This window comes from Sorex araneus, chromosome 2, assembly GCF_027595985.1.
Source record: "Sorex araneus isolate mSorAra2 chromosome 2, mSorAra2.pri, whole genome shotgun sequence".
NCBI classification, from domain to species: Eukaryota; Metazoa; Chordata; class Mammalia; order Eulipotyphla; family Soricidae; genus Sorex; species Sorex araneus.
In genome coordinates this window covers 20,429,210-20,446,825 of record NC_073303.1, presented here as the reverse complement: position 1 = coordinate 20,446,825, position 17,616 = coordinate 20,429,210, and the positions used below count along the sequence as shown (strand labels likewise).

General features: G+C 61.3%; 2 protein-coding genes across 5 annotated transcripts in view; one reads left to right on the top strand and one right to left on the bottom strand.

Annotated features, from left to right (window-relative positions):
• Positions 1-7,405, top strand: part of JARID2 (jumonji and AT-rich interaction domain containing 2) — a 224,763-nt gene extending 217,358 nt beyond the window's left edge. For all 3 annotated transcript variants that reach the window (XM_055129559.1, XM_055129558.1, XM_055129560.1), the window contains 10 exons: positions 275-367; positions 1,093-1,211; positions 1,306-1,376; positions 1,621-1,735; positions 2,198-2,303; positions 2,534-2,716; positions 3,556-3,686; positions 3,787-3,970; positions 4,640-4,747; positions 5,491-7,405. In XM_055129559.1, coding sequence (XP_054985534.1) covers positions 275-367; positions 1,093-1,211; positions 1,306-1,376; positions 1,621-1,735; positions 2,198-2,303; positions 2,534-2,716; positions 3,556-3,686; positions 3,787-3,970; positions 4,640-4,747; positions 5,491-5,673 — 1,293 coding nt within the window. In that variant the 3' untranslated portion in view covers positions 5,674-7,405. The remainder of the gene's footprint in view (positions 1-274; positions 368-1,092; positions 1,212-1,305; positions 1,377-1,620; positions 1,736-2,197; positions 2,304-2,533; positions 2,717-3,555; positions 3,687-3,786; positions 3,971-4,639; positions 4,748-5,490) is intronic.
• A 196-nt stretch (positions 7,406-7,601) lies between these two features.
• DTNBP1 (dystrobrevin binding protein 1) overlaps positions 7,602-17,616 on the bottom strand; it is a 95,934-nt gene continuing 85,919 nt past the window's right edge. The window contains exons 8-10 of one of the 2 annotated variants that reach the window (XM_055129561.1): positions 12,001-12,156; positions 8,315-8,458; positions 7,602-7,940 (exon numbers count right to left, since the gene is read on the bottom strand). In XM_055129561.1, the coding sequence (XP_054985536.1) occupies positions 7,741-7,940; positions 8,315-8,458; positions 12,001-12,156 (500 nt within the window). In that variant the 3' untranslated portion in view covers positions 7,602-7,740. Of the gene's footprint in view, positions 7,941-8,314; positions 8,459-11,996; positions 12,157-17,616 lie in introns of both variants that reach the window. The other variant, XM_055129562.1, reaches the window with a different exon arrangement.

Sequence of the window (17,616 nt, the reverse complement as noted above, 5' to 3'; positions counted from 1 at the left end):
GGCATTTGCACAGACCACAGCCAGGCTGGGGGTGCTGGGGCAGGCGAGCGGCCGTGGAGATGGGCTTGGGTCCCTGCCGAGGTCGCCCCGCTGGTCCCTGCTCTCGGGGAAAGGGGCCCCGGGGCAGGTGGGTGAGCACCTCCAGGACGGCGCCTCCCTGGGCCAGAGGAAGGCACAGAGTGGGCGGGCCGCAGCTCCCGGCCTGGACCACCCCCTCCCCAGCAGCCGCTCCCGGGGGCCGAGCCCTCAGCCTGAATCCCTCGTTCTCTTCCAGGGAAGGTCGGTTTCCTTAACGACGTTCTATCGGACAGCGAGGAATATCATGAACATGTGCTTTAGCAAGGAGCCCGCGCCGGCTGAGATCGAGGTGAGGGTCCCCGTCGGCCCGCCGCGGGCGGGGGGAACCGGGCAGCCTCGGGCAGGCACCAGGACTCCGGCAGGGGGAGGCGCACCCCCCGCTATGTCCTTGAGTCTGCGGGGTGCACCCCGGCATGAGCCCCCGTCTCTGCGCGACTGAATGTGGGGGTGCCCTGGGCCCGTATCGCACCCTGCCCCCGAGCCTCTCCGGTGTGACGGGCTTGGCGCCTTGCCGCCCTGTGCCCCTGCCTGCCCGGAGCCTTCGAGGCCAGGGCGCAGCACTTGCTCTGTCCCTCGGCGCCCGGCCCGGCCCAGCCCAGTCTCAGCACTTGGGATGTGACGGACTTGGGCCGCTCTTGGCTCGTGGTCTCATACCCGGGGTGGTCAAGGGCGCTGCAGTGGCCACCATCCTGTGTCCGGGGTGGAACCGATCCTTGTCCAGACCCTTGGGGGCTGCCCAGCCCCCCTCCCCACCTCACCTCAGACATCTGTAAAGATGTGAGTGGTCGGGGGGCCGAGGCTTCCCAGGGCTCCTTTCCGGCCTCGGGCTCCGGCCACTGAGCCTCTTGACCCGCACGGCCCACGAGGGCCCCGCCGGGACTCCCTGCCCACCCGCGTCTGTCCACCCACCCCACACAGCTGGGCTCCCCTTCCTGCCTGCCCCGGGGGTCCTGGGGGCTTGGTGGCCCCCCCACGCCCCCGCCGTGCCGGCTGACGCTCCCGCTCTGCCCGCAGCAAGAGTACTGGCGGCTGGTGGAGGAGAAGGACTGCCACGTGGCCGTGCACTGCGGCAAGGTGGACACCAACACGCACGGCAGCGGCTTCCCGGTGGGGAAATCAGAGCCCTTTTCCAGGTGAGGCTCCTCCCCCTCCCCCGCCCCTCCCCGGCCTCCATCCTGCAGGCGCTGGGCACCCTGTGTGACCCCCCTCCCCCCGTGTCCCCCACAGGCATGGCTGGAACCTCACCGTCCTCCCCAACAACACAGGGTCCATCCTGCGTCACCTCGGTGCTGTGCCTGGTGAGTGTGGCCTGGCCCTGGGGTCTCCCGGGAGCCGGGGAGGGGCCGGGCGTCCAGCTGACGGGGCGGGGGGGGGCGGGGAGGGGGCGGTGGTGCCCCGCATGTGCGGGAGGGTCTCCCCTTGGGCTCTGCCAAGCAGAAATGACACCTGGACCCCTCCCTGGGCTCTGCCCGTCCCCGAGCCCCAAGCTGGCCCCCTCCCCCCCCGCCCCCAGTGCCTGACGCCCCGCCCCCTCGCCCGCAGGAGTGACTATCCCCTGGCTCAATATTGGCATGGTCTTTTCTACCTCATGCTGGTCTCGGGACCAAAACCACCTACCCTACATCGACTACTTACACACTGGTGCTGACTGCATTTGGTGAGTGGGCGCTGCTGAGCGGGCACCTGCAGACCCCCTCGCACCCCCCCGTGCGGATGTTTCCCCCATGTGACGGCATCAGGGCACCTGCAGACTCATCCCCAGGCCTGCAGTGACGCCGCAGGATTCAGGGGGGACTTGGGGTCAGGCCACAGATCGGCGGCCAGAGCGTGAAACACCCCCAAGACGCAGGGGCGGGCTCAGATCCCCTGCGGCCCCCCGGACACGCCCCTCAGCCCCAGCGCTGTGGGACAGACCCGCTGGTGGCTCGGGGGCCGCCGGGTGCGGTGTGACTCGCGCTGCTTCTCTCTCGCTGTCGGGGGGACGGGGAGGCTGGGCGGGCGGGGGTCCCGGGCGCTCCCCTTGCCGGCTGGCCGGGGGACGCATGTGTTCCAGCCCCGAGGCCTCCCCTGTCCGCTCCTGCGCGGGCGGCCTGTCACACGCCCCGCCCCCCGCCCGCAGGTATTGCATTCCTGCTGAGGAGGAGAACAAGCTGGAGGACGTGGTGCACACGTTGCTGCAGGCCAACGGCACGCCCGGGCTGCAGATGCTGGAGAGCAACGTTATGGTAGGCGCGGGCGCGGGCCGGGTCAGGACGGGATGGGGTACCGCGTCCAGGCCGCCCGGCCCTGGGGTCCCGTTGGTCCTTGGCATCCGGGGCTACCTGCTCCAGCCTCTGCCGGGACCCGGCCCCCAGGGTGGGTTGCGTGGGCAGCCCCCGGGGTGGGTCACCGGGTCCAGGGAAGAGCCCGGAGTCCGCCCTGGGGCCTGCCCGACGCCTGTGGCCGTGTCCCCCAGATCTCCCCGGAGGTGCTGTGTAAGGAGGGGATCAAGGTGCACAGGACCGTGCAGCAGAGCGGTCAGTTCGTCGTCTGCTTCCCGGGCTCCTTCGTGTCCAAAGTGTGCTGCGGCTACAGCGTCTCCGAGACCGTGCACTTCGCCACCACCCAGTGGACAAGCATGGGCTTCGAGACGGCCAAGGTGGGCCCTGCGACGGGGGTGCACACACGTGGGCACATGTGCACACACACACGTGTGCCCGCCCCATCCATCAAGCCAGCCATATCCACCTGTCTGTCATCCATCCACCCATCATCCACTCACTCATCCACCCATCCCCCATCCGTCCATCCCCATCCATCCATCTACCCACCCATCCACCCGTGTATCCCCATCCACCCATCTATTATCCATTCATCCGTCCATCATCCATCCACCCACTCATCTACTTATACACCCTCCCACCCATCCATCCACCCACCCACCCACCCACCCACCCATCCATCCATCCATCCATCCATCCATCCATCCATCCGCCCATCCATCCATCCATCCATCCATCCATCCATCCATCCATCCATCCATCCATCCATCCGCCCATCCATCCATCCATCCATCCATCCATCCATCCATCCATCCATCCATCCATCCACCCACCCATCCATCCATCCACCCACCCATCCATCCACCCACCCATCCATCCACCCATTCACCCATCTACCCATCCTCCCATCCATCCATCCATCCATCCACCCATCCACCCATTCATCCATCCACCCATCCACCCATCCATCCATCCATCCACCCATCCATCCATCCATCCATCCACCCATCCATCCACCCATTCACCCATCCACCCATCCACCCAGCAATCCATCCATCCATCCATCCGCCCATCCATCCATCCACCCACCTACCCACCCATCATCCACCCCCCTTGGGCTTGGGGCACCCTTTCCTGAGGGCGGGTGGTCCCTCACTGCTGCCCCTTCCTGTCCCTCCCTGGGGGGTGCTGACGCTGCCCGGGGGCGGCCTTTCAGGAAATGAAGCGGCGCCACATCGCCAAGCCCTTCTCCATGGAGAAGCTGCTCTACCAGATCGCCCAGGCGGAGGCCAAGAAGGAGAACGGCCCCACCCTCAGCACCATCTCGGCCCTTCTGGACGAGCTCAGGTGAGCGGGGCCCCGGGGCCCTCCCCCTCTCCTGCGGGCAGGGCTGGGCGGCCCAGGCCGGCCCAGGCAGCCCTCCGTCACGTCCCGCGCCCGCCCGCAGGGATACGGAGCTCCGGCAGCGGAGGCAGCTGTTCGAGGCCGGCCTCCACTCCTCCGCGCGCTACGGCAGCCACGATGGCTCGGGCGCCGGCGCCGACGGCAAGAAAAAGCCTCGAAAGTGGCTGCAGCTGGAGACGTCGGAGCGCAGGTGCCAGGTGTGCCAGCACCTGTGCTACCTGTCCATGGTGAGTGGCCCCGGCCCGCCCTGCCCGCCCTGCCCCGAGGACCCCTCCGTCGGGCGACTCCGCCCAGCCTGTGTCCCCACCTGCCCTCATGACCAGACCCCGCCCCTTGGAGTGGGGGTGTCACGGCCACACCCCCGGGGGGCGGTCACAGGGTCACGGCCCCTCACCTCCTGGGGACAGTCACAGCCCCTCACCTCCTGGGGGCAGTCACAGCCCCTCACCTCCTGGGGGCGGTCACAACCCCTCACCTCCTGGAGACGGTCACAGCCCCTCACCTCCTGGGGACGGTCAGGCCCCTCACCCCCCTGGAGGGTCGCTCTTCACTGGGGCAGAGGTCAGGGGGAACTGGGGGTTCTATTTTGAATTCTGGGATTCTTGGTCAGGACATAACAGACTCTGGGGGTGGGGGGGCATTCTCAGTTCCGGGTCCTGTGGAAGCTGCCCGGGGCCGCGGGGGGCAGGCAGGGGACAGCCCAGGCTGAGGCCCATTCAGTGACATTTGGACAGACGGGTCCGGGAGTCAAATTTGGGGTGAGGGAGGGGAGACTCCACTAGGGTTGCTATGGGGCCCCCAGTCTGTGGGGGGTCGGGGCGGGGGGCACGTAGGAGCGGGGCGTGCCTGTCACCCGCCCTCCGGGACCCCAGGGGCTCACGGCGGCCCCTTCGCAGGTGGTGCAGGAGAACGAGAACGTGGTGTTCTGCCTGGAGTGCGCGTTGCGGCACGTGGAGAAGCAGAAGTCGTGCCGCGGGCTGAAGCTGATGTACCGCTACGACGAGGTGGGCGGACAGCAGGGCGTTTCCACCGGGCGGGGGGTCTTGGCCCCCCACAGCTGTGCCCTCCGTTGCCCACCCCGGGCTCTTTGGGGAGTGGCGTCTCCGCTGGGTCCTGGGGACCCTCCGCTCACATCTCAGATGGACGGGCCCCTTCCTCTCCAGGGGCGGGGGCCGGGGCTGCTGGGGGCGTTTTCCCCGCAGAGCTTCCCCTCCCCCACCCGTCCCACCCCTGCCCTCCCCCCTTAAGCCCAGACGCAGGGACATCACGCCCCAGGCTGAGTGTCCAGGCTGAGCACTGCCTGGCGGTGGCGGCTGGGAACGGTCTCCACCCACCAGGCACCCGGGGTCAGCACAGCCGAGCTGCACCCACCGCCCCCGGCCCCCAGGCCTGGGTGTATGAGCCCTGACTGGCGTCCTGGAGGGGTTCGTGCATGGGTTGGCCCCCGTGCCTCTGTGGGAGTGAGGGCAGCGCTGGGCTGCAGGAGCTAGTGCTCCCCCAACCCGCCCCCCCTGCTTCTCTGAAAGTGTGTGTGCGTGTGTGTGTGGGGGGGGGAGAATGTGTCCTCCCAACCCCCAACCCCCCCCTCCCCCTCCGCTTCCCTGAAGACAGGGAAACGCGCCCAAGCACGCTTCGCTGGGGACCCCGTGGAGGTCCCAGGCAATGGGGGGCGGCCCCGGGTCACTTCAGGGGTCCGAGCCCGGCTCACACTCCGTCCACCCCCCTCCCCCTGCCCTGCCCCGCCCAGGAGCAGATCATCAGCCTGGTGAACCAGATCTGCGGCAAGGTCTCCGGGAAGAACGGCAGCGTGGAGAACTGTCTCAGCAAACCCACACCAAAAAGAGGGCCCCGCAAGAGAGCCACCGTGGACGTGCCGCCCTCCCGGCTCGCTGCCCCCGCCTCCGCCCGAAGTGCTTCGAGCTCGTCGTGAAGACCCCCAGCCCCGTGCCGACGGATAGCTATTTTTTTGTAATTATTCTATTCTAGTTTGGAGTACTTGCGTAGGGTACAAGCTGTCTTTGCACTAGCTCTAAAGAAGATTTTCTTCTGGTTTTAGAGAACTAATTTTGTTTTAGCATTAAACTGTTGAACTTTTTTTTTTTTTTTTTTTTGTACTTAGAATACCTAGATACCGCAGTCAGATTTTGGAAACTGCCGTAATATCCACTGTTTTAAAACCCTTGAAAGGGGCTGTATTAATTTGTATCGCTCCTTTGGCCGACAAAAAAAGCCTTTTGTTTCTTTGGTTTTCGGGTTTTATTTTTTTTTCCCTTTTTTTTTTTTAAAAAAAACTGTTGGGGGAAAAAAAGGCTTTTTAAACCCATTTTTTGAAGAGGGTGAAGTTTGGAGATCCAAGTTTAAAACCGGTTCTATGAGCAGACATTTTTCTAGAGGAAAAGGGAGAGGAGAGACATATATACACACACACAAAACTTGAAAAGAATAAGGCTTCGCTCTGGCCGTCTTTCCTTCTGCCACGGGCGAGGGGGGCTTGTCCTTGGGGCACGGGAGACGCCCGTCTCGGGTGGGTGGGCGGTCCTGGCATCAGGGGGTGCCCGCCCGCACGCCACCACTCACCCCTGAGGAGGAGGGGGCGTGCGAGGGAGCGTGTGCCTGATTTCATTAGGAAATCCATTCTGTTATTTTTTTTGGTGCTGTTGGCTACTTTATTAAAAAAAAATAAAATTATAACCTCTCCCTCGCCCGCCTCCCCAAACAAAACCTTCCGGTAGCATCCTTGAGAATAAAGAAAAAGAAAAAAAAAAAAAACAGAACCCCACCCGTGGTTGAAGCCAGCCGTGCTTCTGTCGTAGATGTGCAATCTCCGTGACATTCCGCCTTCCCCCCACGGCAGCATTAAGCTTTCCTTTGTGATCCCAGGATGTCTGCAGTTTTTTCTTTTTCTTTTTTTTTTTTTGAATGTGAAAATGCATTTGCGCTCATCTTGTCTATTTTTTCTCTTCATGTTGTAACAAAAAAAAAGGAAGAAAAAAAAGAAAAAAAAGATTCCCATCCCCCTTTTGTACATACGCTGTAAATTGTTTTAAATACTTGAGCCTTTTTCTCGGTGGGGGGGCGGGGAGGGGGTGCGAAGACGAGATGAAGAAAAGCCTTACATTTCCGTTTCTTCATCGGTCGGAGTGGATGCTTACAGGGTTTTTCTTGTAACGTTTCTAAGTGCTGCTTACGTCACTGAACAACGGCGATGAGATGCTATGGAGTAGCGGTGGCCCTCTCCGTGTGTGGACAGTGTGTGTGGAATAAAAAGAAAAAAAAAAAAGGGAAACTTTTCACAAGCTGTTCTTTGTCTCGTGGTTGGACTCGCGGGTCCGTGGCTGCACTGAGCTGGCGGGACGTCCCGGGCCGCCCTCCCGGCGGCCGCCGAAGACCGACCCGCCGGGGGGCGTGTGGAACAGTGCCAGGAACGGCGTCCAGTGTTTTTCCCGATGTGGTTGTCCGGTTTTTTATGGCCTTGCTGTGTACTTTCCTCTTCGGGACAGTGAACTCTTCTGCCTCTGGCTTACAGTTTGACATTTAATTTATTAGCGCTGCTCTCGCCCCTCCCCGGAGGGGCCACTCCATGTTGTTGGTTGCCAGTTTTTTGTTTACTTTTCAGGTTTGTACTACAAGGTTTAATAATAAAAAAACAAACGTTTTTTGGACATTTGTCTGTCTTGTGGACGATGAGTGAATGGGCCCAGGCGGCCGGAGGGGCTGCTGGGGGCCGGGCTACCCGAGCCCGGAGGGGCTTTTGTTCCAAGTGGGGCGGTGGGCACCCCCTTCCTCCTCCCCCACCCCCACCCCCCACTCCCCCGCCCGCACGGGCCCAGGAGTCAGTACAAACCAGCGCGACACGGGGCGAGTCCTCACACTTTATTGGCAGCTGCTCGTGCCGGCACGGCCCTGTGCGTGTCCCCGGGTCCCCGCAGCTGTCCGGGACAGGGCCCGGCCTTCAGCATCGGGGACAGGGGTTGTCGGCCCCCCTCCCCACCCCCGCTCAGGAGTCACTGTCGTCGGTGTGTAGGGTGGCCAGGGCGGTGTCCACCTCCACACCCTCCTCGTCGGACTGCACCGAGGGCCGCTCCCCGGCCTCCGCGGGGTCCTGGGCGGAGGACAGGGACGGGGACTTGGCCGGACGCTGGGCGGCCCGCGGGACCTGGAGGCTGATTTCGTTCTGGCCCATCTTGGAGTCAGGCCCTGCAGAGAAAACCGTCCTGAGAGGCTGCGTGTCCCCTCGCTGGAGGCCGGGACCCCGGGTGGCGACACGGGGTGGAGAAGGGCTGCAGGAGGCGCCCCGCCCCCCCCGCCCACATGGACGGGCCCGAGACCGCTCCCTCCCTCCCTCCGCGCACCCCCCAGGCCCCGGCAGGTCAGGCAGTGACGCGGGAGACGCTTCTGCAGCGAGAGACTCTGAGCAGAAGGACCCGGGAGGCTTGGGGCCTGCCACACGCAGAGCCTGGGGCGGTCTCGAGAGGGAGCCCCTGAAGGAGGGTGGGACGCCTGCCCAGACAGTGCCAGGGGAGACGCGGGCCCCTGCCCTTGGCCATCGGCTCACACCCGCTCCCGCCTACCCGAGCCAGGGGACAGCTCCGCGTTGTCCTCCGCCCCGGAGTTCAGGAAGACGTCCAGGGCCTCCTGGTCGGAAATGTCCATCAGGTCCATCTGCTCCAGCACGTCAATGTTCACCTCCATGGACGACATGCTCCCTGTGGGCTCTGGGGACACGTCAGCAACACGCGGGGATGGTCCTGCCCCCCCGCCCCGGCCCACACCCTGCCAGACAGCGCGGGGACTCTGGCCTGGGGCAGGCAGCAGAAGCCAGCACGACCCTGGGGAGGGGCGGCTCAGGAGGGACCCGAGGAGCCCCCCAGTGAGCTGGGTGCTGGGAAGCAGGCAGAGTGACTCCCAGGAAAGGGAGGCTGAGGCCGTGGGAGCCGGAGGGCTAAGGCCTGTGCTCCCGAGCACTGTCAGGGGAAGCCCCCACCCCCGCAAAAAGGGAAGATTACCATCCAGCTTAGAGTAGCCGAGTGACCAACCCAGAAAGGAGAGGCCGGCACTAAGCCCAGCACTCAGGAGAAGCAAACGGGACAGAGCAACCAGACTACCAGAGTTCTGAGTTTAGTTAAAATGACGGACGAGAGCGACAGTTCCGGGAGTCAGGGCACGTGTCTCGCGCACAGCAGACCCAGATCCCTCAACGCCACCAAGAGTGATCCCTGAGCACTACCGGGTATCGCCCCCGCCCCCCCGCCAAAGAAAAAAAAAAAACAACCCCACAACTATTTTGTGTCTGGTTTATGAGATAAAGGACCAAGTGAGAGCTCTGGGGACTCCCAGAGCAAAGCTGGTGTCACCCCGGGAAGCACAGGGCATCGGGGTCGGGCGACTGCCGAGAAGCAGAGGCCACACAGACTCGGGCCACCCGCCAGAGCACGGAACAGGAGCCCCAGTGGAAAAACCCCCACTTCCACCAAGACTCAGTTCTCCCCCGCAGCAGAAACCCTGCAGTGCAGTCACCCGGCAGGCACTGTGCCTTGGGCACAGAGACAGAGCCGGGGTCCCACTGCCTGTCCCCTGCCACCCCTGGGCCCGGTCCCTTCTGGGCCAGCACCACCACCCGGAAGAAGGCGCGGGAGACAGGCCGAGCCAGACCGTTACTGTCAGGTGCAAACCAGATTCTGGCCTCACGGCAGACACGCGCACACACACACACACACACACACACACACACACACACACCAGCCGCGTTTCTCCAACAGCCGAGAACAACACCGCACTTCAGACTGGAGCGAAGCAGAGTGCTCTGGCCCCCTGTCCTACCCAGACGTGACGTGCATGGGCGAGTTAGCCAAAAAAAGACAATGGAGATTTAAATCTCCCGAGGGCAATAACATGGGTCAGGTCATGACCTCACAGGAGAGGTCTCAGTAGAGGGCGGCTGAGCAGCAAGAGCGGCAAGGGAAGCCGGCCCGGCAACGGGGAAGGGCACTCGGGGACGAGAGGGCAGAACCAACAGACGCCACCTCGGACCCACCCGGAGGCAGTGCCGGCGAGCGGGCAGCTGGCCAGTGGTGGGCGATCAGGAGAAACTGAGGGTCAGTGACAGCTGCAGACGTGTGTGTGATGTTTGGCGTGTGCAGTGTGTGTGTGCGTGTGTTTTGGGGGGGGGGGGTTGTGTGTGGCCACAGCTTGGAGCCCAGCCTGCCCTGGGCACTGGTCAGAAGTGTGAGTTCCCACGGCCCTCTCTGGCTCTGGGGGAGGGTCCCCAGGAGGAAGTGAAGCTTCTGCTCAGCCTCAGGCCCAAGAAACACGGCGGGGGAGGTAGTGGGGTTTGGCTGGGGGGGGGGGGGGGAAAGGGAGCCCCGAGGCTGCACAGCCACATTTCTTTACCTTAAAAGAAAAAGGGAAAAAAAGAGCCCACCACTTTTTTATACCCTGGAGTTTTTTTTTTTGTTTTTTTTTTACTTTTTCGATGTGGCCGACCCGTTTTCGATTCCTCCACCCCTCTCGGAGAGCCCGGCAAGCTACAGAGAGTATCGAGCCCGCACGGCAGAGCCTGGCAAGCTACCCGTGTGTATTGGATATGCCAAAAACAGTAAGTCTCTCAATGAGAGACGTCACTGGTGCCCGCTCGAACAACTCGATGAGCAATGGGATGACAGTGACAGTGACTTTTTGGGTCACACCCGGCAATGCACAGGGGTTACTCCTGGCTCTGCACTCAGGAATCACTCCTGGTGGTGCTTGGGGGACCCTATGGGATGCTGGGAATGGAGTCCGGGTCGGCTGCGTGCAAGGAAAAACGCCCTCCCCGCGGTGCTGTCGCTCCAGCCCCTGGAGATTCCTTTTTTAAACGATGCCCAGGCCCCTGGCTTGCCCTGTCCGCCTAAGCGCCTACACCAGCCGGGGTTGGTGAAGCCCCTCTGCCCGGTGCAGCAGCAGCCAAGCACAGGCAACCCCACGCTCTTGGATCCTCGCCCCCCACCCCATCCTCGCCCTGGCCCCTGGAGGGGGCCCTGGGGCCTGCATGGAGAGACTCTGGTCACCTCTCTTGGGGTCTGACATGGGCCGCGCCCTGGGCCCTGCCTGGGCAGTGTCTGCTGAGCTGGCCCGAGGGAGGCCAGAGAGACGGTCCCTCTCACTGTCCTCCCCGCGCCCCAGTTACCCTCCCACACACCCGGGGCCAATCTGCATACCCCGGGCTCCAGCATCTGCCTCGCTGCGGGACGTGGCCACGGGCACCAGAGCGGGTCAGACCTGCCCCTGCACAGCGGCCCAGAAGGGGGGTCTGGGCACATCCGACAAGCACCTGGCGCCCGGCCTTGAGTCTCGCCCGGCCCCCCAAGGAGCGTCACCTACTCGGAGCGAGTCATGCTCACGGCAGCACCCAGCCCTGGGTGGGAGCCGGGAAGGGGACAGGCCAGTCATGCCAAACTCTGTGACTGGGCCAGCCTCTGAGCCGAGACCCTCTATAAGGCGTGTGTGTGTGTGGCAACAACGGGAGCGGCCATCGGCTGTCTCCCGGAGGGTCATCCCTCAGCCCATGTCTGCCCGGGCCCGAGAGCAACGTGTCTGGACACCGTGGGGAAAAACTGAATCTGATTCCCGGTGCCACCTGCATATACCACAGACACACAGACACACACACAGAGACACATACAGACACACAAACACACAGATACACAAACACACAGACACACACAGACACATACAGACACACAAACACGCAGATACACAAACACATAGACATACACACATACACACAGACACACACACAGACACATACAGACACACAAACACGCAGATACACACACAAACACACAGACATACACACAGAAACAGACACAGACACACACACAGATGCACAAAGACGCAGAGACACACCCACACACACACACACACACACACACACACACAGAGTCTGGAGCACAGGGTGCAAATCTCCAATGCACAGTGAGGTGTGTGCAGACAACGCAACTAGAATGGCCACAGCAACCCGCAGTGGGCGCAGCGACAGCAGAGGGTGGCCCCTACCACACCCCCAGGCATGTATGAGCCCTGCTGGTGGCAGCCACAGCGGAGGGACACCCTGCCTTGCTGCCCGACTCTCAGTCCTCTCAGTCTGCTCAGTCCGAGGCTCCCTGAAGCAGGAGCCTCGGGGACAGTCAGGACCGGGTGGGCCCTGCCGGTGGGGCCCTGTGAAGGGGTGGCAGGACGCGGCCCCGAGCCCCGCCCGCCTGCCGGCCCTCGCACTTGCCTCGTCTCTCGGCGATCTGCAGGTAGCCCGTGGAGAGGTACTGCTCCATGTCCTGCTGGAAGGCCTCCTCGAAGAACTTCTGCCGCTCCTTCAGCTTCAGCTGCTGGCTCTGCTCCATCTCCAGAACCTTCTGGCTGTGCTCTGCATCTAGCTCAGCTGCGGGAACACCACACTGGGCTCAGGGCGCGGGAACAGGCCTGCCCGCGCAGGCACACTGCCCCTCGGAACGCCCGGGCCCGGGCCAGCGCCTGACCCTCTGCCTGGACGCGCTGCCCGCCCACCTCTGCTGTGCTTTACCACAGCCACCGCCATTCCTCCTCCCTCCCTCCATCACCGCCTCCCTGAAGTCCTCAGCTCCATCCCGACGTCCCCACACAGCAGTGAGGAGACTCTCCCCGATCACAGAACAAGAGGCCGAGACACAGGGGCTCCGGCGTCCCCGGACCCTGCGTCCATGGTAGTGTCTGAGCACAAGGTCCAGGCACAAGTTCTGTGTTTTGGTTTTTGTTGTTGTTGTTGTTGTATTATTATGTTTTGCAAGGACGGCACCCCCGGCAGTGTGGAGGGATTCCTCTCGGCTCCTGGTGGGCTCAGAGGACGACATGGGGTGGCAGGGATCGAACCCGGGGTGGCCAGGTGCAAGGCCAGGACCCTGCCCACTGGGCCTTCCTTCTCTGGCCGCAGCGTGTCTCCAAGAGCAAGGATGGAGCCCCCCTGGACCTCCGACCACGACCAGCCCGGGCCCCGCTGTTTTCCTGGCCAGGTGTCGATTTCTTAAAACTGGGAGAGAAACATAACCAACCGCATCCTCGTCATTACTGGTGTGGACTGGAGCGACAGCACAGCGGGTAGGGTGTTCACCTTGCATGAAGCTGACCCGGGTTCGATTCCTCCATCCCTCTTGGAGAGCCCGGCATGCTGCCGAGAGTATCCTGCCCGCATGGCAGAGCCTGGGAAGCTACCCGTGGCGTATTGGATATGCCAAAAACGGTAACGACAAGTCTCACAATGGAGACGTTACTGGTGCCCGCTTGAGCAAACGGATGAGCAACAGGACGACAGTGCCACGACAGTGCTACTGAAACGAGACTCAACGCGGTAGTTTGGGAAGAACTGCAGAACTGAAGCGAGCGGCCGCCCTTCCCGTCACACCTGCACAGGCCAGGCGACGAGTCCACAGCTCCTGCTCCGCGGACACCTGCCTTTTTCCCTTAAGGTTTGGGGCGACACCTGGCAGTGCTCAGGGGTCGCTCCTGGCTCTGCACTTAGGGACCCCTGAGATCAAACCCAGGTCGGCGTGTGCAAGGCAAGCGCCCCCGCCCCCGCTGTACTCTCTCTCGGGCCCTCGGACATGTGCTCCAGCCGTTCCAAACACTGGCGCTTTGGCCCTTCTCGGAGCAGCGAAGGGGGGCGCTGTGGTTTCCGTCCCACGCGGGCGGGTGGGAGGCTGGGCTGGGCCTAGTTCCTGCGGTTACGGATGGGCCGAAGCACAGAGGAAGGACCCCCCCCTCCACACACACACACGGACCCCCGCCCCGAATTCTCTTCACCGCTGCGACGGGCGGGCAGGGGTGCTGGGGGGCGGGTACTTCCCTTTGGGCTCCGAGCACAGGCCAGGGGCTGAGTCAGGAAGGAGCACAAGCACTGGACTCAGCTGCCCACAGGTCAAACCCTCTGAGCAGGCAGAAACTGTGACCCCCCATCCCCCGCCCCCCAGGCCCCCGCTGAGGACTGCCCTGTGTGCGCTAATTCCCAGGGGGCCCCACCGGCCCAGGGCGCCTACAAGCACAGACCTGAGCATCTGAGCAACCGGGCGACAGAGCCAGGGCCCCCGCCCCGCCCCCACTGTCCCTCCAGGGTTTGCCCCCCTCGGTGCCCTCCTGCTTCCCGGCATCAGCCCCTCCCAACCGAGCCACCTGCCGCCAAACCCTCTCGAAAGCTTCCTTCCGAGACCCCAAGCCAGGGGCACGACTGCCAGCTCTGACGGACTGAGCCATCCTGCATCTCAGCTGCCCGCTCAGGTGAGGGCAGGGGAGCAGCCCCCGCGGGCACGGTGGGCAGGGCTCGGGGGCTCGCTCAGCGGGATCGCACACCGGCGCTACTCGGAACAACAGTCAAGAGGAGGAGAAGGGCTGGAGCAGTAGCACAGCGGGTAGGGCGTTTGCCCTGCACGCGGCCGACCTGGGTTCAATTCCCGGCATCCCATAGGGTCCCCTGAGCACCGCCAGGAGTAACATCTGAGCTATGACCACCCCCCCCCCACAAAAAAAAGAAGAAAAGGAGACGGTCTGAGCTATTCCCCAGAGTCAGGACAGCACTGCCAATGGCCTGGCTTGCAGACTCTTGGACCCAGTCACCTTTTGGCGCCTGAGGAAATGTGCAAGGTGCTTAGGGGGAGCCAGGGAGGGGGCAGGGGGGCAGAGAGGGGTCTCACTTCAGCCAGCAGCCTGTCTGGTCAAGAGCTCTGTGACCAAGAAGCCTCGGACCGAGTCTCCCCGCCAGTAGATCAGCCTCAAACCCTTCAAACACAGTGCAACTTACCTTAAAAAAAAAAAAAATCCCAGATAAGCAGCTCAAAACCCCAGATGAGTGTAGAAATCAAAGACTCCCTCGCTGTAAGAGAATTAGGATTTTCCTGGGGATACACAGCTCATTGGGAGAGTTTCAGACACAAGCCTTCTGCTTTCTGCATCATAAGGCCCTAGAGCTGTTTAATCCTGGATTTTATGAACATACATTTGAATGCAAGCTCGTCTGCACAGGGCGGGCGGGGAGCAGGGCTGGGCTGTGGAACTGTAAGTACCTTCCCGGAGAGGAGAGACTGACAGGAGTCACAGGAACTGTCTCCAGGGTCCCCTGGTGCCCCGCCCCGGGAGCAGGGTGGGCCGTGCACGGCCCAGCTCAGTTGCTCCTGGGTGGGTGGACACTGTGTCCAGCTTCCCCCATGCAGGGGTGGGAGAAAGGGAGGGCGCGGGGGACCCTCGGCGTGAACTAACCACAGCAAGACAGAAGTCGTGGCACGCGTTTCCCCAAGACGGAAGACCTGGTGTTCACACGCCCTCTGTCACTCGTCAGACCGGGAATGCCAGACGAACACAGACAGGAAGAGCGCTGAGATGGAAGGGAGAAGGGGAAAGGAAAAACCGTGAGCAAGATGCAGGGGTCCTGGCGGGGCCGGGCCTGATGGTTTGATCCCATCGTCCAGCCAGCGCTGGGTCTCCTTCCTGCCCCAGATCACTGCTCAGGTTCATCTGCCGGCGGCTTCCACGGTGGCCACCACCAATTCCAAACGGATAATTACTCAAAACAACCCAAATCCCATTACCAGCCAGGATGAGAGAATCAATTCTCAATTATCAGTTTTAATAGGACAAGAAGGTGACACCAGAGATAAAATATATATATATCTTTATATATTATATATAATATATATATTTATATATATATATAAAATATATATGTATATATATTTTATATTTATATATATATATTTTTTAAAAGAATCTGTCAAACCCACTTTAGGAACAATGTCCACCTAGCCCACGACGAAGGCTGATAAGCACTGCGAGGCTAGGAGGAGGGGAGGCCAGGGAGGCCGTGGGGGGGCAGGGACTGGAGCCGAGAGGGGAGCCGGGGAGAGCACTGCTCCAAGGGGTCATGCCACTCTCTCCAACCCAAGACGTAAAAAAAAAAATGGAAAGAAAATTTAACTAGGCTGGGAAGAATGTCACTGATCTCTATGTAGCGCTAAGGAAACGGAGCATTTTTTTCAAGAGTCAGGATTGATGCCCAAACCCCCAGTTTAAATGGTCACAATCTGACTTTTCTCTTCTGAGTCCTGTAAGAATTTTGGAGAGTGAAAGAGGGGCACAACGTGATCAGAGAACGGAAAAGCCTCCTCAAGCCTCGAACCGAGCTTCTCAATGCAGTGAACTCTCTGCACCCCGCCCCACAGCCGCCAGGGCATCAGGCCACTTAAGGGCCAGGCGCCCCCCTCAGGAAAGAGCCTGCAAATTGGAGCTGATGTTTCTCTTTTATCCAGGGACTCCCTGGGCAGTGCTCTCGCCTCGGTGGTACCCGAGGGTAGGGGCAGTGCCAGAGACAGACGTGAGGGTCTCTGCCCCTCTGAGCCATCTTCTCCGCCCAAGCCTTTCCACATGGCTTGAAAGAATTATCTGCATTTATTTCATCACAGTTTGGGGATGTCTGATCAAGGCATGCACACCACAGAAAACTTTTAATGTAAAAAAAAAAGCACAAATAGTAAAGCAAAACACCCCCCCACCCCCCAAAATCACCCTGCACAGACGAGCACAATTTGCATCCTGGGCACACTCATCGGGGTTCATTTCTTTCTTTTTTTTGCTTTTTGAGTCACACCCGGCAATGCACAGGGGTTACTCCTGGCTCTGCACTTAGGAATTACTCCTGGTGGTGCTCAGGGGACTATATGGGATGCTGGGAATCGAACCCGGGTCAGCCACGTACAAGGGAAATGCCCTACCTGGTGTGCTATCACTCCAGCCCCAAGCAAGTCAATTTTTAATAAAACTTTTCTCCACCCTCCCACCCACCATACCCCAAACACATTTTACACACCTAACGATACCCATTATTCTTTTACATACAAATCAAAACACTGCTCCTTACCCAAAAATACAGCAGTTGAGAATGACCGCTCGCTCTGCAGATGGCCAGAATAAAATAACCCTTTTAGACAACCAAGAGCTCGCGCCAACTCCGACGGGAAACTTCCAAAGCTCTCGGCTTCCAAGCGGCTCCCGGGACGGCCGTTTCCCAAGTCCGTGTCACGGGAAACCAACACGATTCTAGTCTGTGGGGCGGACTCGCGCTTCTGGGGCACAGTGCCCGTGTCTGCCGGCAGCCCTGAGGGGGCGATCAGGACGGGAATAGGAGCACGGCGGACCCACTGCTGATGCAGAGCCCACAGGCAAACAGTTGGGAAGAGAGGGAACAGGGTGGCCACAGGCCCAGGGCACGACTCACCCCTGCTGGCCCCTGAATGTCCCTGCTTAGAGGGGGCGGAGGGGGGGGCACCATCAAGTCGGCCTGCGGGTCCTAAATGCCCTGGTTCGATTCTGAGTGGGCCAAGAAAAGGCCATCCCAGATCCTGGCTCTCGGTAAAATCACATGAAACTCAAGATCAGCAGGAAGGATCTCAGGACGCTGATTAATGCAGTGACGATTCAAAAAAATCCTTTAACAAAAGCCTTCAGGCGTCTTTGCATTCATCTTTCCACGTGATGGTTGTATTGTCTAAGCAACGATTCAAAACAGGAAAGGCATAAGAGGAACGGGTGAGGAAGCGCCCTCTCTGGGGTTGCCGGGTCACACCCTCGGGCTGGCCTTGCCGGGGTCCAGCTGCTCTAGCTCTTCCCACAGGGCCCTCTGAGGGTCGGCCTGAGCTACGGAGGTCGCCCAACGCCAGTTGTGTTTCTAGAAAACGGGGACAAAAGGCTGGTGCCATAGCACAGCGGGGAGGGCATCTGCCTTGCACATGGCCGGCCGGGTTCGATTCCTGGCATCCTATATGGTCCCCTGAGCACCGCCAGGAACAATTCCTGAGTGCATGAGTCAGGAGTAACCCCTGTGCAT